Source organism: Python bivittatus, unplaced genomic scaffold (assembly GCF_059951505.1).
Source record: "Python bivittatus isolate LINGU-HERP-01145 unplaced genomic scaffold, Pbiv_v1 ctg000700_np1212, whole genome shotgun sequence".
Classification (NCBI taxonomy): domain Eukaryota; kingdom Metazoa; phylum Chordata; class Lepidosauria; order Squamata; family Pythonidae; genus Python; species Python bivittatus.
In genome coordinates this window covers 49,442,924-49,468,587 of record NW_028277098.1, presented here as the reverse complement: position 1 = coordinate 49,468,587, position 25,664 = coordinate 49,442,924, and the positions used below count along the sequence as shown (strand labels likewise).

The 25,664-nt window shown below is 38.8% G+C and overlaps 2 protein-coding genes across 4 annotated transcripts; one reads left to right on the top strand and one right to left on the bottom strand.

The window, feature by feature from the left end:
• The first annotated feature begins 1,410 nt into the window (after positions 1 to 1,410).
• Positions 1,411 to 7,634, top strand: TMEM69 (transmembrane protein 69). Its single transcript, XM_007420232.4, has 3 exons — positions 1,411 to 1,754; positions 3,614 to 3,668; positions 4,524 to 7,634. Exons 2-3 carry the CDS (start codon positions 3,624 to 3,626, stop codon positions 5,232 to 5,234), a joined length of 756 nt encoding a protein of 251 aa, XP_007420294.1. The 5' UTR covers positions 1,411 to 1,754; positions 3,614 to 3,623; the 3' UTR covers positions 5,235 to 7,634.
• Positions 7,635 to 7,648: 14 nt separating this feature from the next.
• IPP (intracisternal A particle-promoted polypeptide) lies at positions 7,649 to 20,374 on the bottom strand. 3 transcript variants are annotated; one of them, XM_007420233.4, is made up of 9 exons: positions 20,114 to 20,372; positions 19,021 to 19,374; positions 17,719 to 18,150; positions 15,822 to 15,977; positions 15,561 to 15,728; positions 14,435 to 14,572; positions 13,751 to 13,873; positions 12,802 to 13,022; positions 7,649 to 11,964 (listed from the first exon to the last, which is right to left on the bottom strand). In XM_007420233.4, the coding sequence occupies exons 2-9, from the start codon at positions 19,310 to 19,312 to the stop codon at positions 11,740 to 11,742; spliced, it is 1,755 nt and encodes a 584-aa protein (XP_007420295.1). In that variant the 5' UTR covers positions 19,313 to 19,374; positions 20,114 to 20,372; the 3' UTR covers positions 7,649 to 11,739. The 3 variants fall into 3 exon arrangements, with proteins under 3 accessions (XP_007420295.1, XP_088009517.1, XP_088009518.1); XM_088153391.1 differs by having other exon boundaries at positions 19,021 to 19,369; XM_088153392.1 differs by having other exon boundaries at positions 11,829 to 12,331; positions 20,114 to 20,374.
• Between the last annotated feature and the right edge of the window lie 5,290 nt (positions 20,375 to 25,664).

The window sequence follows — 25,664 nt, the reverse complement described above, 5'->3', positions numbered from 1 at the left end:
CAGAAAACCTGTTTGAGGAAACACAGTTAAATCTATTGTAGATTAATCCGTCAGATAAATACAGCTGATGTGTTGTACGTATGCAGCCAATGTAATTAGTTTATGATCCACCATTTGGTGCTGAATTGGGTTAACCTGGTAAACTATCACCTAGGTAACCATTAATAACTATGGTATGTTTATATATCCTTTCTCTGCCATACAAGCAATATCTGCTGGTTTTTCATTTTTTTCTGTACATTTTTCTTTGATGCCAATTAAAGTATGCCAAATAAGACAAAAATTATTTTACTTACAGCAAAGCGAAAACGTATAGTAGAAGGCAATAGTATTTTTATGGATAATTAAAAAGGATATTTATTATGAAGCATAATGTGAAATACTGTATGTTGTGTTTGTTGATTCATACGAATTAGTTAAATGTTTCTACAATATCTTTAGAAAAGCTGACTGTTCAGAGCATCAGACAGTAAATGTTACGTTTCCATTTTCTAGAATTTTAAGTAGTGTCCTTTTGGACAGAAATAGCTGCATCTTTTTATTGTTCTGTCAAATAAAGGATCTTTCACACTTCCTTATTCAGTGCAAAACTGGGTGAGATGGGAATGACAATTTTGTCAGTGTGAAAATTGTCTCAGAAGCACACAAGAAAAGTTGTTAAATCATTCTGCCTATAAATATGAACCAGAATTGTCCATAATTAAGGTGTTGAACTAGGACTGGGGAGACCCAGGTTCAGATCTACTGCTAGCCATGAAAGCTTAGTAAAATGACTTTGGGCTTCATCTCACACAGAGTTTTTGGGGAAAAATTGGAGGAGAGAATGTTCTGTAAGCCTCTTTTTGCTCCTGGAGGAAAAGCAGGATATAATTGTAACACATTAAAATATTTATTTGATATGTTATAATTCAAGTTATCCTATAGTTATATTCTAAAATATATAAACGTAGGGCATAATTAGCATTTTATGTACCATAAGGATGCAATGAATGTAAAAAGTTATGTATAAAAACATCCGAATAATAAGAAAGAGTCCTGGTGGATCTTAATTCTGGATTGAGCACCTATAAAGCCAAAATGGGCTTTTTTTCGTTGCATCTTAGTACAGTATGTTATTGTTATGTAGTCCCGGTCATTTGTAAACCATGGTTTATGGTTCCTGATGTTACATTGATCCAATTCATGCAGTAAACCACAGAAATCATGGCTTCGGGTTTTTTTTGCATATACTGCCCCACAGTAGTCAACCAAATGCCGCACAATTTTCAGAATTAAAGCCATCCTTCAGGCAAAAGAAAGCAGCACTAGCAAACAGTCCAAAAGTAGAAAACCGGGCAGACACGTGTGTTTCTTATAGAAAGCAGGAACTGAAGGGAAGCCTCTGTTTCAGGCGGAGAGCCTAATGGTGTGACACGCGGACCCGGCGGACTTAAATGGGAGCAAAGGAAGGGCCTTTCTAGCGGATGATGTCTCGGGTGTTGCTGGAGTCGACTTAGATATTTCTAGGGACGTGCTTACCCCACAAAAATAAGTTTCTCTTACTTCGTACAATATTATAGGAAACTCGTCAATTTTTATGCTGCAGGCTCCCTCAGGCTTTCTGGAAAGCCGCCTTTTCGAATCTGGAAAACCATTTAGGAACGTGGGGTTTTTTTTTTGCGAAAACTAAACCAAATACCGGGTGACCCGCTTTGGATTCTCTTCTGAGTGTCAGCTTCTCTGTTAGCTTTCTCAGTTCTTCTTGCTGGTATATGGTGAGTATCTCCAGTCATGTAAGTGGGGAGAGGGACACGAGGAGACGTGGGGCTGAGTATAATCGGGGTGGAAGTATTCAGATACTGATAACGAAGTCGGTAAAGGAAAGAAGAATGTACTTTTGGTGTAATAACTGAGGAGAAGGCAAGAAGGATTTAATTTTTTAAAGGTTTTTAAAATTAAATTTTAAAATTTGTATATACCTTCATATAAATGCACACACATGCACTAGTTGATCTCAGATGTTAAGCATGGTCAGACCTGCATAGGAGACCACTGAGAGATACCAAGACTGCTGATAACTGGGAAGCTGAATAAACAGACAATGGAAAAATCGCTTTTAGATTGTTACCGAGAAAACTACATGGACTGTACATGAAAGCACCAAGAGTTGAACTTGACTATTATGTTTTATCTTATAGAAATATGTGTTGCATATATCCTGATTTGAGTAAACTGTTTTACTAGTTTGGTTCCACAACTAGTTAGTACATTATAATAATACTGGGGCTATAATAATACTGAGACATATCAATCTTGTTCTAGATTGAGATTTTTCATACATTATATACATTGTGTGTGATAAATAGATATAACTACTGGTAAAAATGTGGTTAAGGGTTCAGGAATTTCCAACCATTTGGGGCAGGGGCACATTTGGAATTTTGGGAAAATGTTCTAGTAGAAAGTAGATTTTGCCAACACAAGGCACTCATTTACCAGAAGGCAAATTGGTAAAGTGGCTTTTCTCTAACATCCCTGGATACTGTCTACTGTATTTTTCTGGGCAGATACTGTAAATCTATTTCCAGAGCATTAGGCTGCAATTTTTTTCTTTTTTCTTTTTCTCTCCAGAGTATGCATGAGCCTGGAATCATTCTTAGCAAGAGATTATGCTTGAGGCTAGGAGCATGCTAACTGACCATTTAATTTAAAATACTCAAAAGTAGAATAAAATCAGGTGAGAATAGAGTGTTGTTAACATCAAAATCGATGTCTGTGAGTGCCGTATTGGGGACTCCTGAGGCTAGTTTTTGGCTGAATGTGTTGTGCAAACACACTGATAGCATGGGTTGGCATCTGGTTTAGTATTTGTGTGAAGCCAGACAATTGGGTTAATTCAGTAACCATGATTTGGTTAACTACAGGTTAGAGTGTTGTACAGATGTGACCTAAATGCATATTTTTATTTCAAAATTTTCCTAGTATGAGAAGGTGTTTCTGTGCCATTAAAATGAATTTAGGGAACTGTCATTTCCAGCGGGTAATAATACTTAGCTGATCTTGGAAAAGGTAAGTACTGCCAGATCTGATTAGTACACAGATAGGAAACTATCAGAAAATTCCTTGATTGGCAACTAGATTGGAAAGTTGAACAAATATCCTGGAAGGCAGTGGCAAAATATTCTCTATTATTGCCAAGAAAACTACACAGCTTTGTCTATCTTGTTATTAGGAGCTGAACTTAATTTGAAGGAGTATTTGCCTTGTATTCTTACAACACAAATGATATTCCACAGCAGAGTATACAGCGAAACCTGTCATAAGCAATGGGATATCAGGGACACATGATAGTGCATAACACAGTATTATATAGTCATTGCTCATATGCTGTACTATATTACACCTAGTATTAATTTGATAGTTAAAGCTGTTTACAGTGATGTCTTTCAACAGCTTTAGCTGCTAGGCTCTCTCTTTCCAATTATAACTGCTATATCTTAGATATCCTATACCTAAGTTACATTTGAACAAGATTGTTTCGGTGTAGCATATTTTAGTGATGTGGAAGATGTCATCCAATATTCATGCATGTTATTCTAATGTTAACCATCTAACCTTTTCTCTGTCTTTTAAGGTCTGTGAAAATGTTCCATTTTATACAACGATGTTGTTTCCAAGTTCCTTCCAAGGTAAAATTCTCCCAGACAGTTGAATTGTATTTAATTTTAATTTTTTGTTTTTTTAAGAGAACAACCTCCATTACACACTTGAATAAAAAGATAATCCTAATATTTGTTTTCCAGAAGAGATGTCAATAGTTTTGTAGCTTTTGTGAAATCTCCCCATGTATTTAATGTGTGCAGCTCTTGTGATGGTTCTCTCACATGTTAAAAGAGATTAACATTTTAAATTATGTTCTCTTAAAAAATTCTATTTTGATTAGAATAATGAAGACATAAAATCAACATGCTCAACATGTATTAATTATAGTACTAAAATATATAGTGTTATGTAGTAATTATTCATGAATAGAGAGAAAAACACTTTTCCATTATAAATGTAGGTACCTGGAAATGCTCTGGCAATATTAATTCACTTTTCTTCTACTTGCATTTCATATACATGCATTGCAGTGAAGATGAGTATAATTGCATACACTTTATATTTTCTCTGGAAAGATACTAGAGATATGGAAAATATTTTCAATATGAAATAGGCTGTCTTATCTCACAGGAAGTACTCTGATGCTGAACAGCATCAGAACACTTCCTGTGGGGTGAGAATAGCTTAATTTAAATCTTTTTTTCACCCCTATTTTTCTTCTGTTAATCATTTTAAGCATTAGTAAATTGTATAGGAATTCCTGATGCTTTATGCCTTGAATGGGAATGTATCGCAGATCCCAAATAAGAGTTTTTATATGATTTTAGAAAGTATTTAGGTAAAAGAATAAGTTTGAGACAAAATGTGTAGCAGTTGCGTCTTTAAGCTATATTTAAGCTATCACACATTTTGGTGACAGGTGTTTTTTATTTCAATTGCAGATAATATACCTTCAAAGATTTCAACAGCCTAGGAATAAATTTTGCTATTCTCCTTTTGAATATCGTCGGATTTTCCCACCAAAATTACAGCTATTTAAACATGCATCTTTGTGCCCAACTAAGATCCAGGACTTCCATTCCTCCACTTGCAGCTGGAAGAGAAAAAAGCCTTCAGAACATGCATCTGATAAGCTGGATACCCCACTATTTGACTGGGCATCACTCAAGGACTCTCCAAAACCTGCCATTCATTTAGCAGTTGCAGGATTAATTCCATTAGTTTCCGTGCCATTAGTAATGGCTATCCAGAAGGTCTCCTATCCAGAGTTGGCATTTGCTCAAATTACATATAGTGCCTCTATGCTGTCTTTCCTAGGAGGGATCAGGTGGGGATTTACTCTTCCAGAAGGTAGTCCTGCAAAACCTGATTGGCTTAATTTGGCTAACAGCATAGTTCCTTCATTAATAGCCTGGTTTACCTTGCTTTTTAAAGATCTCACTACAGCTGGAGTCATGGTTATCATAGGTTTAATGATAGCCCTGCATTATGACATTGTCCTTCTTCCCACCTATCCCAACTGGTTTAAAGCCTTGAGAGTAATTTTAACTATAGTGTCTGCATCTGCTGTATTTGTCACATTAATTATTGTGAATTACTGTCCAGAAAAATATCTAAGTTTTAAGATGAAGGAAGCAGAAGATTCTAAGTAAACACACACAAAATGCAGAGCCTTATGGGAGAAAAGGAGTACAAAACGTAAGCAGTATTCACAATGCATGAAAATGAACTTGGAAATCTTAACAGAAAATAATAGTTTAATTATTTAATTCATTAAATTTACAACAGTAGCCATGGAGAAATGAATTAGGAAAAAGGGGATGTGCTGAACACTTACAGGTGTTTTTCAGATTATTTGGTTTTCATTTGTGTGGCTTCAGTGGAATTTGGTTTCTCTTAATTTTTTACCAAATTTGGTACAAATATGAACCAGTTCACAGCAGTGGGACCTATTCTTGAAGTTGATTCTGGGTACTTCAGTATCAGGATTATGTAATGCATTTAGAGTGGTGCTTCACTTAGCACCTGGCAGCATATCCTCTTGAAGGCTCAGTGTAGCTGTTTTGAAGGCTTTCCCATGTTGTCTGAACATGTGTATGCATGCACAGAAGATTTCCACTGAGATGGCAGCTAAAGTTTTATTACCAGCAAATTATAATGAAAGCAGTCAGATACTTCTGAGGTAATTTTATAACAAAGAGTATTTCAGTGATTTAAAAAAATGCTATTCTGGGCCAAAGGTATTTCCACATAGTGAATGCCTTTATTATACTTTGAGTAGTATGTTCTAAATGTTCTTCTAAACATTTAATCTTGTTTGCAGTTTAAACTGTAGATATACTACCAAAAGAAAGAGTATCATCTTTTACATTAGCAGTCTTCACTTCTTGTGCTAAGCATTAGATTCCTACTTACTGTGTAACAAAAAAGCAATTAATATAAAACGATTCCAGCATTGTTTTATAATAAAAACGTTACCAGAAAGATTTAAGAATACATTTGAGGTTTAAGGGAAACACATAGACTTAACTGTGCCACACTATTAGTCAAAACCTTGTGCTGGTCTGTGACTGTAATAAACTCTTCTCTCTCTCAAAATCTTCACTGCAATTTTCTTACCTTTTTCTCAGTTCTCTAGTGCTGAGTCCACAATGGCATAAGGTACAGTGGAGACATTTGTTATACAGTGGAACCTTGGGTTACGAACGCCTCTGTTAACAAACTTTTCGGGTTACGACCAGCTCTGGCTGCAAAAATTTACCTCGGTTTGTGAACTCCGCCTCGGGGTACGAACAGGATACGCGGCCATTTTTCCGCCCCTGACACATGGTCCGCGGCCATTTTTCCGCCCCTGACACGTGGTCATAGGGAGGGGGACTCTCCCTCCAGGCAATAGCTGCCTCCCTGTCGTCCACGCCAGAACGGATTAATGGTAATTACATTGAACCTTATGGGGAAATTTCCTTCAGGTTGCGACCAATTCGGGGTATGACCAGAGTCACAGAACGAATTAAGTTCGTAAACCGAGGTTCCACTGTATTTGGCTTGAAAATATCTAGCCTTTCCTTTATGCTGGACTTGTAGTAGGGAAAATGTCTTTTAAAACTGGGTAAGTGCATCATGAAATTAGATTTCTTTCTTCTTACAATCATGTAAAATGTTTTTGTAAAGAGAAGTGTCATTTTGTTAACAGAGAAAAATCAATCTATTAAATTGTTTTCAGCAGAAAGCTTCTGAAGTCTCAAGTTTTATTAAGAATCAGGCCAAATAAAGAGGCAATAGTTAAATATAAAGCTTTTCCAATAATTGATTCCAAATTGTACAGCAAATTTCATGGTGGGTAGAAGGGGAGGAAGAATGTTACTAAAGCCTGAACCATTGTTACCTGCTCTTATCACCTGCCATGTATCAGCAGTCACTGCTCCTTGTTGGGCAGGAGTCAACCTTGTTTTCCATCAGTCGGCATAAATATTGATGCATATTTTGTGAATAACCACCCTACATTCAAAATAGTGTAGTCTCCCTGCCAGTCTAAATGGCAAACAGTGTTTCAGTTAGAATGTACACCTTCTCTCAAGTACAGGCTTTAGCATGTATGTTTGAGAGAGTCCCTCAGTTCCTGCCCTCCTAAATACAGAAAAAGTATTGCTCATTTAGAAAACAAAAGGAGATCTTTGGAGACACAAAGAGTTTCGGTACCTGAGATGGAAAAACAAGGAGTGTACCATCTTCCCAACAGCTCTGATACAAGGCAGGAATTACCACAAGCCAGAGGAATGCCAGGGTCAAAGAGGCAGAGGACTTTGCTTCTGGATTCAGCTTATCTCTCTAAGGAATAGATAACTGCTGTAGTTAGACATTACATTATGTTTTAATTTCTTTTATTCATGTTAGAAATTGTATTTCTATTTTTCTGTAAATGTAGGATATTCTGTGTAGTTTTAGATAGAGTTTACTTATTTCTCAGGATCTGATACACAACTTAAAGGACATCTTTCTTTTGAGATAACTCGTTACAAATCAGCACCATCTTGTGGTCTGCTGAGAGCATTACAAGTTTTGTTGTAAATAGAACGTCCTCTCTTTTTGAGATATATTTTTCAAAATAAAGTTTGATTTTGTTTATCTTCTATGAGATTGATTTACCTCCCAAAGGATATGCCTTTTTTGCTACAAACCCAGGAGGCTGAAACATCTTTTCCCCTTTTATTTGCCAGAATTGCAATATAAGTTGTGGGAGGAGGCCAGGATTAGGGAGAACTCCAGGTGAGACATGCATGGGAAGATAGGTTCTGGCAATAGTAACTACCAAGCAGTTAAATGGCACACGGTGAGACCAGGATGTACAGACCCAGAAAGCTTAGTTGCGGGGCAGGGGGAGGTCTGAAATCTCCAGCTTTTCAACCTATGTATTAAATCTTGCTACTTCACATGCATGTTTATCTACATGAATCAATCTACAAAGAAATTTTAATTTAGCCCCAACTTAGTTTTATTGCCCTTCTCCAAAGAGTGTGCTTTTTCTTAGGCTGGGTATGTACAACATGCCATCCATGGTTAATGATTAGCCCAATTGCCTCAGTTCATAGAACAACTGTGGGGGGCCATGTGGTGTGGGAATATGCTAAACCAGTCAGTACTGGGGCAATTGAACATGGTCAGCCATGTTTTATGAATCCAGAATCTTAGTCAACAGAATGGGTGACCTATACGCAGTCTGTCCTCCAAGTCAATATACCAACAAGGTAAAGCAACTAAAAATGCAAAATGTTCAATTATAAAAATCACTGCTACAGTTTGGCATTCACTGGATATGCCTTGCAAACAGCAGGAGACTATACTGCTCAAGCCAAACACTGCTCTCTGTGGGAAGGGGCAAGGGGGTTGTGTTCCTTGTAGTCCATTATATAAACCAGTTATTTTAGGGGGGAAGTACTAAGTGGAAGACAGAGATCCAGTGTGTTTCACAGTCCACTTCCCAAATTCAGTTCCCTGTAAATGATGGGGTGTTTCTTTGGCATTCAGCGGAATGTGGTAGGTGATAACAGGGTGGTGAGAAGCAGAGGGGGATAGGACAGGAATCTGAGGGTGGACTGCCCGCAGAGAAGGCAGTGTTGATGGCTGAGACTGATCCCATCCTTTAGCCCCCAATATTCATCCTCAATGGCCCTGGTTTCCAGCTGTTGCTACTGTCAGGTTAGTATATAAGAAGGCTGCCCTCATCCATGATTTGATTGTGGTTGAGGCAGCTGACCTGGCCTAACTGACTGGGGGTGGGGTGGGGAGGTAACAGTTGTTATCGAGAAATTCTAATGGCTTTCAGAGGCTCTGCACCGTAGATAACTGGGTGTGAGACCCTGCAATTGAAGTTGGACTCTACGGAGCAGTTGGATTTGTTGTACTGATCTCCCTGCTGTGCAGTGACATCCCTGCCTGAGCTGTTCAACTCCATTGCTGTGTTAGCGATGGAGTATCCAAGACCAATAGTCCTTGAAAACTTTAACCTGCCCTCATGTGAAACAGTGTCTGGAGCAGCCCAGGAGTTCATAGCCACCATGGCAACCATGGACCTAGCCCAGGTCATTGAAATCTTGACACACATAGGTGGTCACATAGGTTCTGTTTTTTATCTGGGGGCAATTGTGACATGATCTGAAAGTACCATCAGTCCTGTCATGGCCAGATTACTCTGGTTGCTTTGGCTTGCTGGCACTGTTGCTTTTCTCAGGAAGGTTGTATCTATTAGACTGGCCCATTCCAGGTGATTAGTCACCTGGACCCTGATAGATTTCAGAGAGCTTAGAGTTTTTCCTGAGGAGCTGGTAGGCAGTTCAACTTAGGCCTTAGTCTCAGCCTGTTATGGGCATGAGGCAAGGGCCTTGCATCAGATTGCTCCTATGCAGCTTCTTCCTGCTCATTGATCCTGGGAGGCTCCTTGGTTTTCTGAGGAGCTTCAAGAGATGACATGACAAAAGAAACATCTAGAGCACTGTTGGAGAAAGCCAAAGAATGAATTTGACCAAGAATATGTTAAGAGCCTATATGACAGATTACTGTACACTGTGGTGATAGGAGCAGCAAAATGTCTATTTTTCTACTCTTATGTCCACATAGTCAGCAGCCATTCCTTGCTAAGCCACAAGAACATCTATGGGGATGCCATGAAGAATATTCTGACAGATAAAATGACTCAGATCTATTTAGAGTTGGACTCTGACAGGGCAGGTGCAGTTGAGACTGAAGCACGGACTTGTTCAGTTATCTGGGAAGAGTTTGATCTGGTAACTCCTAAAGAAGTGAACAGGATCTTTGTGGCAGTTAACCCAGCCACATATTGGTTATATCCATGTCCCTCCAGGTTAAGCCTCTCAGGATATGACATGATTGGGTCCATGCAGTGATGACTCTTTCTCTGAGGAGAGATATGATTCTGCCTGTCTTGAAGGAGGAAGCTGTGTGCCCCCTCCACAAGAGACCATGGCCATGACACAACAGTTCTCTACAATTTTCATTTGGACTCCAGCCTCCCCCTTCTAGAGATGGTTGTTGAGAAGTCTTTGGGCTGCAGTTTCAGGGGACCTTGGAGGAAAATGATTGGAACCTTTTCAGTTGGGTTTCAGGTTCAGAGACCCATCTGTTGATGATCTCTAGCAGAGCTGGGGCGGGGATGGTGCAACCATCCTGACTTTCTTTGATCAGTAGCCTTCAATATTATCAATCATGGTATCCTTGTGGACCAACTGTAAGGATTGGGATTGGAGGCATGGTATTGTGATGGTTCTCCACATTTCTCCATACCAGTTCCAGTTGGTGGGCTGGGAGAGGTAAAATCCAAAGCTCCTGACCTGTAGGGTGCCACAGGGCTCAGTATTCTCACCCCTATTTAACATCTACATGAGGCCACTAGATGAGGTCATCTGCTGGCACAGGGTCAGGTATTATCAGTATACTGATGACACTAAGCTATATATCTTGACCCCTAGCTGACCAAGTGATGCTGTCAAGGTCTTGTCCCAGTCCCTGGAGTCTGTGAGGATATGGATGAAAAGGAACAAACTTAAGCCCAACCCCAGTAAGACCAAATGGCTGTGAGTGCATATACTTTCTGGAACCAGGGACTTTCCATGTCTAATTCTAAATGGGGTTGCATCCTCCAGAATTTGGGGGTCTTCCCAGACCCTCAGCTCCTGCTCAAAGATTAGATGGTAGCTGTAGCCAGAAAGGCCTTCACACAAATTCATCTTCAGCACCAACTGCATCCAGGAGACCCTTCTCAGAGTCATTCATACTTTAGTTATCTCATGCGTGGACTACTGCAATGTTCTTTACATAGGGCTGCCCTTGAAGACCACTTGGAAGGTTCATTTGGTCCAGAGTGTAGCGGCAACAGCAGTTATGGGCATGCCATAATACAACCATGTGACACCTTTGCTTCATGAAGTGCACTAGTTACTAGGCGGCTTTGGAGTGCAATTCAAGATGTTGGTTACCGCTTACAAAGCACTAAATGATATCTCTCTTTCTCTCTCCCCCCTTCCTTCCTTCCTTCCCTTTCTCTCTTCCCCTTCCCTCCGTTATCTGATGTACAAATTAAAAACTAAAGAAATAGTGCATCACCCAGAGTCATTGAGGTTGGTCAACTTCAGAAATGCAAATAAATATTATTGTGTGCTGCCAAATCTTATGGGTAAAATTACTGTTTGACCAGTGAACCAGGTCACTGAGTCACACTAACCAATCCCATATTGCCCTAGAATGAAGGACTCTTAAAATATAAAAGAATGGATTTTCAAGAAATTATAATACCTGTTAAATACTGAGATGGATTTGCCAATTTTAACTTTTCTACACTTCAAATAGAGGTTCCTAACATGATAAACCATAGAAGCTTTCCAAATGTCAAGGGCAGATGTTAAAAATCAAGAAGTTTCTGTTGTCAGAACTATCCATGAACTCTGTTCAACAGACAAAGATTTAAATTGTTCCAGTAACAATTTAAGTTGCTTGTAAACTTATCCAGTAAACTACTGAATATATTTTAGAAGTCAATTCCTCTTCTAACTGCACTCTCTTTCTTAAGAGGTGTCCAAATCATCAGTTTCTTTACAGCATTTAAATTCACACTAATTTTTGCTTTTTTTTAAAGCATGGTATTCTTCAAAGCACTGCTACACCTCCTTCACAGCGGCTGGTGATCATGTTAGCAGTTTCAGTCCAAGTATCCATATGTGGGTTGTACACTTCCACAGAATCTGAAGTTACAGGGGCAGCTGCATCATAGCTGGCAGTCCTGCCTCCGGTGGCATAAAGGAAGCCATTCACAGCTATGACACATACTCCAGCTCTTGGGACCTTCATTGAAGCAACTTCCACCCATTTCTCCTGATAATTAAGCAACAAAAAGAATTATCTTTGCAGTATACTACATTTGCCTTCCAGAGCAAATCTACAGTGAGCAGACATAAGAACAACTATATTGATCCTTCATGCACTGGCAGGGTAAAGTACTGCTATATATTAGTAATCAAGGACAAAGATAGTAATTATTCAAATTCATGAATCCAGAAAAAACACCAAGATGGAACAGAAAATATCAGCATTTGTATAATGAATTGGATCTAACAGCAGAACTCTTGATGATTCCATAGGCAGAAGAAGGGAATTTTCTCAGATTTTGCCTATTCCCCTTGAAAACCTGCTTTATCTGGTTGGCGGTTCCTTCTGTCAGAATGCAATGAGACACTTGGAGCTGCAGGAGAAAACTAGAGAAGATTACTAACCTGCCCCCTTCTTTCAGAGGACAGGCCCCAGCAGAGCTTTTAATTGTGCAGGGTCAACTCTATTGCCAAATCAGTATTTATACCTTAAAGCTATGTATACTTTACTATATAGATAATATCAGGGCAGACTTGCAAGGAAGTCCATAGAAATTACTATTCTAATTGCCCATGTATATCCATGTTTTTTATTTGCAGCAAACTGACTCTAATCAGTTGGTTATCTTTGAACTTTGTTCAGTTTAGTTTTATATTTGATCCAGAAAGACATTGCTTCAGTTATATATGCTTACACATGGACTTAGAAGCATAAACTGCTTGTGCCATTCTAGGGAATAAACAAATACAATACTGATAGTACATTCAAAGAGAAGTACAGATAACTGGGAAAAATTCTAAAAGGCAGCATAAATAAAAAGGTGATGTGAAAAATAAATACTACCTCTTCAAATGAGTATTTCTCAACAGTTGAAAGAGCGCCTTGAGTTTCATTCCACCCTCCAACAGCATAGATGCAGTCATTCAGAGCAGCCACTCCTAAATATGCCCTTCTGGTGCCCATTTCAGGAAGTGCAGACCAGCGTTTAGATATTGGGTCATAGACTTCCACGGAACATAGTTCTATTTCTTCATTGCCAATGCCTCCAACAACATAAATTAAACCTAGGAACATAACAATTTTCTATTAGAGCACTGCCATTCGAATACAGCTGGTGACAAAGAGGCTCATGGAATCATGCAAAATTGACTGCAATCCCATCTATAGAGTATCAATAGCTTTCATTAGTAGAACTGCTCTTGAATAAATTACAGATTGTAATTGATTTATGTCTGCAGAATAATGGTTATTTTAAACCATTTTATACTGTTAATAGAAGCGTGTATGGATATTATCCTTCAAAACAGGACAGAATATCTTATGAGGATATCAAATTTTCTGGTCACATATTAACCAAACAATCTTATGCATGTCTACTCAAAATTAAACCCAACCGAGTCAACTGCAACTATTTCCAACAAGTATATGTAGGATTTCAGCTTCAGTATAATATATTAAGAGGAGTCTGGTAGCACATTTTCAGACTAACACGTTTTATTAAAAGGCATAAGCTTTCATGAGCTACAGCTGATGCTTTTTAATAAAACTTGTTAGTCTGTAAAGGTGCTACCGGATTCTGCCTGATTTTTGGCTATAGACTAACATAGTTCTCCTCCTACAATGTCTAATATATTGAATCTGTACATTTCAGTGCTTATCCCACTAAATGCACTTGCAGCTATTACGATTGCTATGTTGAATGTACTAATTAACCATAATGAATGTAGGCTGACTGCTGCCTATGGCATAATTAGAAATAAGCAAAATGGTCCCAAAATTCAAAATCACTCACCCCGTATTTCACAACACCCAAAATTGTAACGTGGCACAGCCATGCTGCCCACGACTTCCCAAGTATTCTCTTCAGGATCAAAACGTTCAACAGAGGTGCCAATCTCTGCTCCAACCCAACCTCCTGAAAATCAAAGCAAGCATGCAAGTAAAGAATACAGCATAGTAAACAGATTGTCATATCCTTGAAACAATCATATATATAATCGATTTAAAAGTAATGTAGTCTATAGCCACAATATCTAAACTTTCCTCACAACACTTTTTACAAATGTACTTATTTATTTTAGTGGCAAGGGTTTCAGCATTATATTGCTTCATTTTTAAAACATAAAATATAATAGGTGGCATACAGCAATAATTAAAATTTAAATGTCCTGGATGTTATCTTACAAAAGATACAATGTGATGAGCCAGCTGGTGAAGTTGTTTCAGCTAGCACCTTAGCACTTATCCCTGCCTTTGGAATCTCTGAGGAAAACATTTGTGTTTGGCTGTCAGGATATTTATTATGGCATTGCCAGAAGTCTCACATGATTTGAGGAAGACTTTCTTATTTTGTACTCAAAAGCTGCCAACATACAGTATGTGCTCTGATATTATGTCTCTTATTGCTGGTACATGACCCAAATAAAATATTGCTCCTAACTTAGACAGTTATGGATTCAGCAGACAAAAGACTTGCCCAAAGCATAGATAGTCCCATAAGAGGTGCAGACTCCTAGTCCACAACGAGGATGGTTCATGGAAGCTACAGCTGCCCATTGCTTTGTAATAGGATCATAGCGTTCAGTACAGTCAAAAATCATAGAGTCTTTTTCACCTTGGGAAAGAGGCAAGAACATAAAGAAAATATATGTTATACAACAGCTCTTGAAGACAATTACTCAACCATGGCAGAATAGTGGCTCAATTCATCAAGCTTAATCACTATTAATGCAGGTTAAAAGTTACAAGTTGCTAGATCGCCACACCATGTTGTACAAGTGGCATAAATCTTTACTAAAGATGACAAGGAGGGGTATAATTGTAAGCTATGATCAGTGTGGGGAGAATTTTATCCCTCAACTATAGCTTTCCTTAATAAATATGTATTATAATATTAATAATTATTGTATCTGAATAATGTTTAAAAGAAATGGAACGGACTGAAGAGTTAAATTTGGAAGAAGAAAAATACATGGTAACAACAATCATAGCAGGAAGAAAGCCATGGTTGTGCAGAATTCAAATAATCTCTGTAACAGAAAATTGCTACAGCAACAGTCCATATGCATAAGGCAAATTTGCCCACTTTGCATAATCACAACACTAATATGTCCTAAAAATGGTATGCATAGTACCTAGTGATAAAAAAGCTGCCGGCCTGTTTTATGATTTACTGTATATATAGTAAATTCTGGACTTTATTGTAAAACTTCTATATACTTTGGAATGGTATATGTCAATCTTAAAGATAAGTTCTTACCTTTAAGTAATAAAGTAAATTATTGTAATGGTATGTGGGAATGACCTTGGGAGACAGCAGGGAGAGCTGCAGACTGGACAACTGGCATGTATATCTTAGCCCACAGAAGGGGGGATGGCATGGGAAACATTTCAGAAGGGACCTTCCCTAGTTTTCCGGGGAGTAAAAGGAAAGAAGGGGAGAAATACTTTCAGACTTGCAAGATTCTATTAATGCAACTTTATAATGAAGACAGAGCTAGTACTCCTGGTTGTGCTTCTTGTCTGGACTACCTCACAGAGCTAGCAGTTATCTAACAAGCAATAAAGAATAGTCTATATTTTTCCCAATATTTTTTAATTACCTCCAATAGCATAGACCATTCCTCCAACTACGGTAACACCCAGACCGCTGCGAGCCTGGTGTAAGGAAGATACAGTAGTCCAGTACTGACTGAAAGTATCAAAACGCTCCACGCAGCTGAGAGCTCTGCTATCACTCCAACGACCTCCCTGCAAGCGAGTATAACCACCTACACAAGACAGGATAAACAATCAGCTGTTCCATAGGTGTTTCTTGACTAGTTAGGGTTTCTAAAGATTTAAAAGCTAAGAAGGATTCCCACCTACTGCATAAAGGTACTTCCTAGCTTTTCTCCGTGGACGTGTCTTAGCTGCCTGGAGAAAACTGCTCATCTTGTTTTCTTTGGGAGACTGACAAACTTCACAGTATTCTTTCAACAGAGTATGAAGGGCTACTCGAAGACTGAAATCTGGAACCGCTGAGAAAGAAAGAAAACACTCAGTAGTAGCTAATTTGTAGCTAAACTAGACTGCATGTGTGCAGTTTTACATTTTTAAATTAAAAAACTCCCAGTCTGAGTAGATATCTGTAATGGTATGTGGAAACGACCTCGAGAGACAGGAGGAAGAGCCACAGACAACAGTCAGACAAGCAGCAACTGAGTTGGCAGAAGGAATGGGGGCATGGCAAACGTCACAGAAGGGATTCTCCTTAGTTTCTTGGACTGTAAGGGAGAGGGGGGAGAGATGCACTTTCAGACTTGCAAGACTCTGTTAATGTAACCCTACAATAAAGTTAGAGCTAGTATTTCTGGGTGTGCTTCTTGTCTGGATTATCTCACGAGGCTGACAATAGCAGAATAAGGCAAAATGTGTTTTGATGTAGTTTTTTTTAGTCACTGGCAGTGTTAGTTTCTTAATACTTTTTGGTACTTACATATTATCTATACATATACTGCAGACTGACCCCCTTTGAAAACCTGAGTAATTCCTCAGGGGGTGGGGTGGGGGAAGCACTGATCCATACATAGCTAGACAAGATCTAAACAAAGAAAAGTGACTAGGGGATTATGCCACTATTAGTCTGTTCCTGTGCTCTCCCCTGTTAGGGAGAAAGAACAAGATGTGTCCCTTTTTGATCCTCTTATCACCCTAAAAAGTAGAGAGATGGGTAATCCACAATGGATGCTTTGAGGCAGGGAAACTGGCATTGAGAAATCTAGCTATTAGTCTAGTCAAGTCTGTTAAATTTGGATGCCTGATTAAATTCATGATCTCATATCACACACTGTTCTCCCACCACATCTTCAGCAGGACAGCAGTCCCCTCTCACAAAATTAAGCTAGATTACAAAATAGAAGCTATAAACTTAACCAGAATCTGGATCTTCACTTTTTAGTACATGCCACATTTTCTTGCCTATCAATAGTCACATAAGAGGAAATAAGACACTGATGACCAATCCATCCTCTTCTGCCCTACTTCACCCTGACTTACCATGATGTCTTATTTTCCTTCAGATCTAAAAACATCCAAGATCTTCCTGTAAAAAAGAAGTCCCGCTATGTTCTGTATCATGTCACAGGTTATTTGCTGTGATATTCAATTTGTGAGTATTAAACACAATTGGAAACCTTCAAATAAGTGTATGGTGCATAAGAACTAATTATTCTGGTTGCTGTTTTTATTTATTGTGTATTTTAATGAATCTGTTTTATTATTTTTCCCCCTTAATTTGTAGTAATACTGGTGTATTATAAGGTAGGAAAACCTGGTTTTGAGGGACAGCATACAAAACTTAATACATTATCTGGGGTTCCAATATCACAGAAATTTCATGTAATAGCACAGGGTACTATTACATGAAATTAGAGTACCCTTGTTTATAGCTAATAAGCCTTCATAAAACCAGTTTTTAGTTCTTATATTGGGTAACTGAAGTTATATGAAAGTGTAAGTACAAATTATCCTATCATTATTCTACAATCAGCTTATTATTAGATTTATATCCTGTATGTCCTGCCCTTATTTTGTGCAACTCAAGTCAGCATATTTTCCCCACAACAACAACCCTGTGAGGTGATTTGGGCTGAGAGAGAGTGACTGGCCCAGAGATATCCCAGCCAGCTTTGGTGCCTAAAGGAGGACTAGAACTGACAATCTCCTGTTTTCTAATCCAGAACCTTAACCACTACACCAAACTGGCTCTCAAGAAGTTACCTTCTATGTACTTCAAAAGTCTTTGTGGAGGTAATAAAGGAAATCTCACTGCATCCAATATCTCCACAACATATTTCTTTCTTTTCCCTGGGTCTTTCAAAATCCATTGCATTGCAGCCATGAAAACCTGGTACTCATCTTCTATGCTTAGGTCTTCACTTCGCAATATCTTAATAAGCTGGTCTTTTGTCAATGCCAAGAATTCATCTCCATTCTGAATCTCCAGGAAGTGGGCATGGATGTAATTCTCTGAGAATTCTAGCAGGTCATGACAGGCAATTTGCTCAGCAAACTGAAAGAGTCCAATGCAGTTCATAGGATCAATCTGTCCCTTTAGAAATTCACAGCAAAGGTCCACCACCTCTGATAGCTGAAACATGTCTGCTGCCACAATCAACTCCTGGACGTTATTCTCATCAATGCTGGCTATACCTGAAAAACGGAGAATAATTTTCAGCTGGTATGAAATCTTACCAACACTGTAAGTATATGGCTTGTCTGCAATAACTGTAACCATCCTTTGAAAGATATTGATATACATTGCTAATATGATAGATGGGATTCCACAGCAATTAAAATAATGAAGACATAGTAAACAGACTTTTATGTGTCTACATCATTGATGTAATGGCACAGAACAAAGATTTCTACCAGAAAAGCTGTAGATGAGATATTAAATCTGTTTCAAAACATCTTCTTCAGACTATACATAGGAATTTGAAAGACTTAATGTAATGCTTTTCCTTATCTTTCCTAGAACTATTTCAGAGAGGAAGCTTTATCCTTGAAATACTGATTTTAATGTACAAATAATTGGCTTTATATGGCAGTCTCTCACTTGAATTTAAATGGTGCATACCAGTCCAGATTGACCTCATTTACGTATTTATGAAAGTAAGTGTGCTGTACAGGAGGAGGAATTCTGTACTCAGCAACTACAGTAGGCTCTTTTCCCTTATGTTGAGGAAAAGGACAAAACAGACTTGTAACTCATGCTTAAACAGATTTGCTTTGCCAAACTGCCACTTAATTTAGTGGGGTTTATTTTCAGATGTTGTGTTTATATAAAGACAGTAGTAACACACAAGCTACAGTACGTGAATAAAACATAGATGTCTGCTCAATGTGATGCTATGTAACTTGTTCTCTTTTTAAACTAATCTGAGATAGTTTGGATGTTTGCAAAATAGTATGTTTATCTCAGCAAGTACTAACTGAATCAAAATATTCGATTTGCAGGGTACTAGGTAAACCAAGACATTACCCAAAGCACGATAAGGAAGAAATTAGAAATTCTTCTACCTGTATAAATAAACTCCAGGAGGATCTGGAAAATATTAGCATCCACACCCAGGATCTGCACAACATCCTTTGACGACTCTTTCATCCCTCCAGCAAACAAAGCAGCAAAATAAGAGCTGCTTGCAGCCAAAACAAGCCGGTGGACTTTATATGCTCCTTCGCCAACCTGGAGCTGTACATCACAGAAATGTTGCCCACATCTCATCTTGTTGATCTGGGCTAATAAAAGACGAGCATGCCTGTCTGCCAAGAAGGGGAACTCGCTTGTGCTGGGACAAGACACACAAGCCATGACGGCCTGACAAGATCACAGAGAAACTGACTGACTGATGTTCATCATCTCCCAGTGCTGCCCTAGGAGAAACAAGAACACATGAAAATGATAGACCTAATTATGGAGTTACTGTTGAGCATGAGTAAGATTAATCACCACAACTCAATTCCTCCCCCTTTAATTAAACTAAGAACACTCTGAAAGATCTTCAACACAAATTTGAGTTTGGGAGCAATTCCCACTCTCATTTCATAAATTATAAAGTGATCTACTATATAAAACCAGTGAATCAGATGGCATATATATTTGTGTAATAAATAAAAAAGTGGTTATGATTAAATGGTGGCAAATTATATTTATTTTGTTTTTTTCTATCTACTGTCCAGCTCTCAGTTTACTGCCTTATCTGTCCCCACTCCTTAGTTACCTCATCAAATCATGCATTATCTGTTACCAGCACACTTGGCCCCGTTTTTTACTCATTCTGTGGCATATTTCTTCAAGTAAATCAATAGTACAGCAGAGAAGCAATACAGCAGGCTAGTCCTGAATACTATACAGAAAACACGGATTGACATACTTTCAGGAATGCTACTTAGCATCTTTTAAGAAGGTTTTGCTTCACATTATATGTTGTATTATAGATCATTTCAAAAGTTTCTCCCTGGATTTGTTCCACTTTCAAAGTATTTCTCTCTTTAATCATCGCTGGGGTTCAGCTCCCCCTCCCAGGCACGGCCACCGGAGGCCCCGGGTATGCCTCCAGCCCACCCCACATTTGAGAGCCTGCTCACGGGTTGATGGTGCTGTGGTACTCACTTCTGAGGCGGCCGAATGGTGCTTACATTTCATTTTATTTCCCTGCCTTTAAAAACAACCAAAAGAGATACTACGGTGAGAGCCTCGGTTCCCGCAGCAGCGGCGCCGAAAACGAATGGAGGGCAAAAAAAAAAAAAAAGTCCTCAGCGGCAAATTGCAAACCAGCCGCCTCCGAAAATTTGCACCCGCCGCTGGAGGCGCGCCTGCAGACAGAGGGCGGAAAAGGCGGCCGAAGGAAAGGCGGAGCCGGCCGGCCGAGTTCCGTGGGGAAGAGCGCGCACGTGACGGGACACGGGATGAAATACCGAGACAGCTTTGCGGTCGTCCGCCGCCCAGCGGCAGGCGGTGGAGGTGCTGTAAGGTCGTTTTCTCCAAGAGAGAGGGAACGGCAGGGTTGTGCTGCAAGGGAGCGGGCATCGAGTTTGTGGGGGGCGGGGGAGAGACTAGTGGCTTTAATGGCACGTTGCTGAGAAGTTAAAGCGAAGCCATTTCTTTAAAACTCTTGTTTTCTTGAAAGTCTGTGTTTGCAGGATTCGCTGAGCCATAAGCTAGCCGGCGTTTATCTACCTCAGGTACTCTAAGATGTGTGGACTTCAACTCCCAGAATTCCCCAGCCAGCTTGCTAGCTATGGAATTCTGGGAGTTGAAGTCCACACATCTTAAAGTACTGCAGCTGAGGTTGAGGAACACTGAGCTAGCCAACCAGCCTAACCTAGTACTGTATGCAATATGAATCCAGCCTTGTGATTAATTTATGAGTCAGTGCCCTGAGAACCCAGATATTTAGGTTAATTAAGTAACTAGACACAGCAAACATGTTCTGTAAGTCATTGTATCTATAACAGACTTTCCGCTTTTCAGTTGGGAGGTTTTACTTCATTGTCTAAATTGATAAGCAGTACCAGACATATATTCTTTGTTTTTGAAATATTATGTTATATATAGTTTTGCACTGGATGTCACCAAATCCCTGGAAAAAAAATTAAAATCCTTTCTCATTTCTTTAGACCAGGGTTCCTCAAAGTGGTCATTATTGACCCCCAAGGGTCAGTGGGACTATCCAAGATCATTATTATTATCCATAGTACTATTAGTTAAAGTAGCATGGGGGTTAATGAACAATCTAAAACTTCATGAAGGGGTCAATGAGCTGAAGAGTTTGGAGATCCCTGCTTTAGACAAACAAGGTTCTTGCTGTTTATCGTAAAAAGTCCATGTGGCAGGGAGACAGGTCTAAGAATATATTTAGTTACAGGGTAGACAAATATTGATTGGCTAGATGTACACTGTAGAATCAAGAGAACTTGTTTAAATGATTTGATACAAGTCCACTTGTTTAATGTTAACTAAGTGATTCTTGCTCAACTATATCTTCCTCATCTATCCTCCTACCTACTCATATCTGAGAATGATAACAAAATAAAGAAAAAAAAATTATAAATCAGGAAATCATATTCATAGAACACGCTTACTCATGGTTCTTCAACCAAGATTTTTTACACCAGCTGCTGGTGATAGGCTACTTCAGGCTACCAGCTGGTGGATTTCTCAACTTCAGTTCTCCCACCATGTAGCAAGAGAGATGGGAGGACAAAAGAGGTCCATTTCCGCTTCTGTCTTCCCTTTTACCACTGTGGATAGGGCAGAGAAGTGGGATAAATTACTCCTTCCGTGGGGGGGAGAGAAGGAGGGGAAGTGGCTCTTTTTGGTGCCTGTTCTCCAACCTTACAGAGTGATTTTTTGGGATTGGAGAACTGGTATGAAGGGAGCTGTTTGCCTCTCCCCCCACCCCACTTCTCCTGCCACCCGTGGCAAGAGAAGAGGGAGAGAGAAAAGATCTGTTCCCCTCACCTCTCCTGTCACTGCAGGTTGACAAAGGAAGTGGAAGAGAGATGACTTTTTCACACAGTAATTCTCCTCCTACCAAAAGATCTATGGTCCTTAAAATTAGTGGTCAGAGACCAGAGGGGAGGCATGCCCACAGCAGCTTCAGGTGACCACTAGAAACAGGGCAGGTCTCCACCCCTAACTTATTTCATTAGGATTTACCTCAGATTGACTTCTTGGCATTGCTTGCTCCAGCAAAATTTTTAGAAAGTACTGTAGTGTGCCTTAGAAGCAGAGCAAGAAAGCATGAGTACAAGCTGCATTTGCAGTGGGATGGAGATGAGCTGGAGGTGACCTCATCTGTTAGTGTGCTTCAAATCTGTTTCCTGAAGTACTGCTACTCTGCATTTAGTGAGTGATATAGTAGAGCCCTTAGCTTTATTCAAGCAACTATGAGAAGCATAATTCTGAGTAAGTGTTGGCAGAGTTAGTTGGATGCTGCTATTTTGAACAGTAAATGTATGAGATATTTTACAAAACGTGCAACCCTGACATGATGTCAGTAGCTTAAAAATCTGATGGATCCTCATCATTATACTGTAATTGATTCACCTCTTCCAGTGAAATGTGCTATAAAGCAAGGAGAGCTATAAATATTGTAAAAGTTAGTCTTTCTGAAAAATTACTGAGAAAACCATATTAGGTATGTCATGACAACAGTGTAAGAACATTTTATGTGGAAAGCAAAAAGAAGATAGAAGGAGAATAAATGGTTTGAGGATTTCCAAAGTGAGAGCAATTTTGGAACATACAAACTTCTGAATGTTTTTAGTAGAAAACAGTTTTTAAATTAAGTTCATGTTTCAGAAAGTGAAGCAGTTTCTGAAGTGAATCCTTATCTTTCAGCTTTGGATTCTCTGTTTCCAACTTACACTACTGATTTTTGTATAAGAAGCCAGCTATGCCTCTCTTACAACTGACATTTTTTTTGTATTTTACCTTTGTGAAAGAAGTCACTGTTAAAAAAGAAAAAAAGTATGTTTGAGCACTGGTGATTTGGTGACAATAGAAAACTTCAGTCTGTTACAGTATAGATACATGCTCCCAAGTGTGCAGAAAGTGTAATTTATATTCATTTGGGATTTTGTACCAAGTACTAGAAGGGTCATAAGCTCAGAAATGGAAAAAGTGAGGAAGGAAGAGAAAGGGCATCATGAAGTAGAAACATTTTACTAGCCCTGTTCAGTTGATAAGAGTTGCTTAGGGTTTGTGTATAATAAAGAATGGGAGTCATGAGTAGAATATGCTTCTAGATTTTAAGCTGCTGGCATGATGTCAAATGATAACATTCTTAAACAATGTAAATCAGCCCTTAGGAATCTGAGTTATGATTTAAAGCACAGTGTAAACTGTTTCCAACTCTGTTGGGGAAAAAAAAAAACTTACACTGTAAATCTCTAGCTGACCACTAAGAAAGTGTAAGGAATGGCATTCCATCAGGCCTTACCCCATTCAGATATTTAGTTTGCAAAAAAAAAATCAGACGTTGCTATGAGGACAAGATATAAAATCACCAAGACACTGTTGTTGCATTTAGGATTTGTAAAATACTGTTACCATGGCATGATGCTAGAGTCCTGGATTTCTTCAGAGAGGGGAAGAGGCTGGCTTGACCGCTGAGGTGGGGTAAGACAAGAGTTTCCACCAATGGCAAAAACAGCCCATCCACAAGTTCTATAGAACTCCAGTATTGCAATCAGAAATATTTTAATGCAATTTCAGATACACTGCAATTAATTCTGTAATAAATCAACTTAAATGCCAAACACTGACATAAAATCTTACACTGAGCTGATTCTGGAGTAGTATAAAGATGCCATGTGGAAGTGTTGTAAAAGGGCCGAAGAAAGTAGATTTAAAAAAGGAAAGGAATAGTTGGAATGAAATAGCAGGTAACATGGAAGGATTATACAAAAGGAGTGTGGCAGATGAAGACAATGAAGAGAAAAAGAAGAGCACTACACAAAGAAAGAGTAAAGCATGTATGGAAGGAAAAAAAGGTAAACCAAATGGTTGTACTACTGAAATAGTTAGAACTGAAATGGACAGCATTTTGTAGAATGAAGATAGGTGGGGAAACGAGTAACTGTGTTAGCTATTGCTCCAATAGCAATGTGTTGCTGCTCATTTAAGGCACTTACATTCTATTCCATACTATTTTCATTGCCCAAATCCTCAGAAACAGTTTCAAATGGACTCTTGGTTGTCCTTGGTGCTATCTCAAAATACAGAATACTACATGGGGCAACCAGTATTTGCTCCAGCTGGCCACAGAAAACTAGAGAAATGGCCCCAGTACTGCCTGCTTTGCTGGGCTTTTGAAACGTGTGAACTTAACAGAGGAGCTGCAAAGCTATTAAAGATCAATCAATCTACAGCTGCAGTATTCCTGTGCTGAATTCATTAAAACAGTGGAGAGATGATAGCCTTAATCTTCCTGGGCTTAATCTCTTCTAGGAGGTGGCAAAGTGCAGGACAGGCAAGGATTCTATCAATGAAAAACAACAGAGCTGTAGCGGTCTTTCATGGAAAAAATGGTTTCAATACTTGAAATAGGACAGTGCAGGAAGGAGGTTTATGGATATTTCAATAAATGTTTTTTCACTGTTGTCTTCACAAAAAATTTTTTTTTTACTCTTGGGTTTTTGAGTAAGCAATTGTTAAAGCAAAGGATTTACCTGTTTTTGAAATACAAAAGATCACACTGCACTGTGATTGATCACTTATAATAGTAGTGTCTAACTGCAGCTCTTTGAGATGTCCCTTGGAGGACTTGAAAGTGTTATGTCAATTTTATAATCGAGGCTGCAAATTATATCAGTAGGAGGAAATCTTTATTTCTTGAAGTACTTCAATAAATTGATATTCCCACAGGTGGCACAATTGCAGCATGTTTTAAACATAGTGATTAATATAACAGCTGGCTTAATTAATTGTGGAAGTGGTTCACAACAACTATTTTATTATAAAGAAGTTGCAAATACAAGCTTTATCACTTATCCAGCAGTACAATCCTGTACCCATATGCCCAATTAATAACTCTCATCTCAATGTGGCTTATTCCCAAGTAGAAACTTACAGAATTATAATGTAAAATATAGTTCAGTTTTGAATTATAATGTAACAATTGGAATACACCTGATGAGGTCAGAGAGAGGGACTTTTTGAGGATTCTGCCACTGAGGGAAGGCCATCTGCAGTGAATTTATGATTGAGCCTTCTTGGTGATTATCCCTCTTCTTTGGAACAGACTACCCCCAAATATTTGGACACCCCCACCATACTATATTTATGAAGGGCTGTAAAAGCATGGCTTTTCAGGAAGGCATTTGGGGATGAGTAAAGTTCCTACTGCCTCCAACAGTTGCACATTTAGTTGATTGTATTTGCTATTAATGTTTTTGTGATTATTTACCTGTTGGGTGAATGTGAAAATCCCTACTTAGGACCCTTAGAACCTGCAAGTTTTTGTTGGTAATCATAGTAGGAACTTAGTTGCTTTTTCAGCACTGAAAGTAGTCAAACATTTGGGCAGAAAATTTAAATCTGATTTTTGTTTTCATGGCAAACAAACAGTCTGAAGCAGTTTTTAGAAAGTCTAATTATATTTTGGAGCGAGACACTTGTGGTAAAAATGGGATTATTACTCTTAACCAGCTATTAT

Excerpts from the sequence above, each read along its gene's own strand:
- IPP (XM_007420233.4), bottom strand. The coding sequence starts at position 19,312 with ATGGCTTGTGTGTCTTGTCCCAGCACAAGCGAGTTCCCCTTCTTGGCA. Across the intron at positions 15,729-15,821 it reads GAAGTACCTTTATGCAGTAG|GTGGTTATACTCGCTTGCAG; the intron begins GTGGGAATCCTT and ends TGTCTTGTGTAG. Across the intron at positions 13,023-13,750 it reads TGGGTGTTGTGAAATACGGG|GTTTAATTTATGTTGTTGGA; the intron begins GTGAGTGATTTT and ends TTATGTTCCTAG.
- TMEM69 (XM_007420232.4), top strand. The coding sequence starts at position 3,624 with ATGTTCCATTTTATACAACGATGTTGTTTCCAAGTTCCTTCCAAG. Across the intron at positions 3,669-4,523 it reads GTTTCCAAGTTCCTTCCAAG|ATAATATACCTTCAAAGATT; the intron begins GTAAAATTCTCC and ends TTTCAATTGCAG.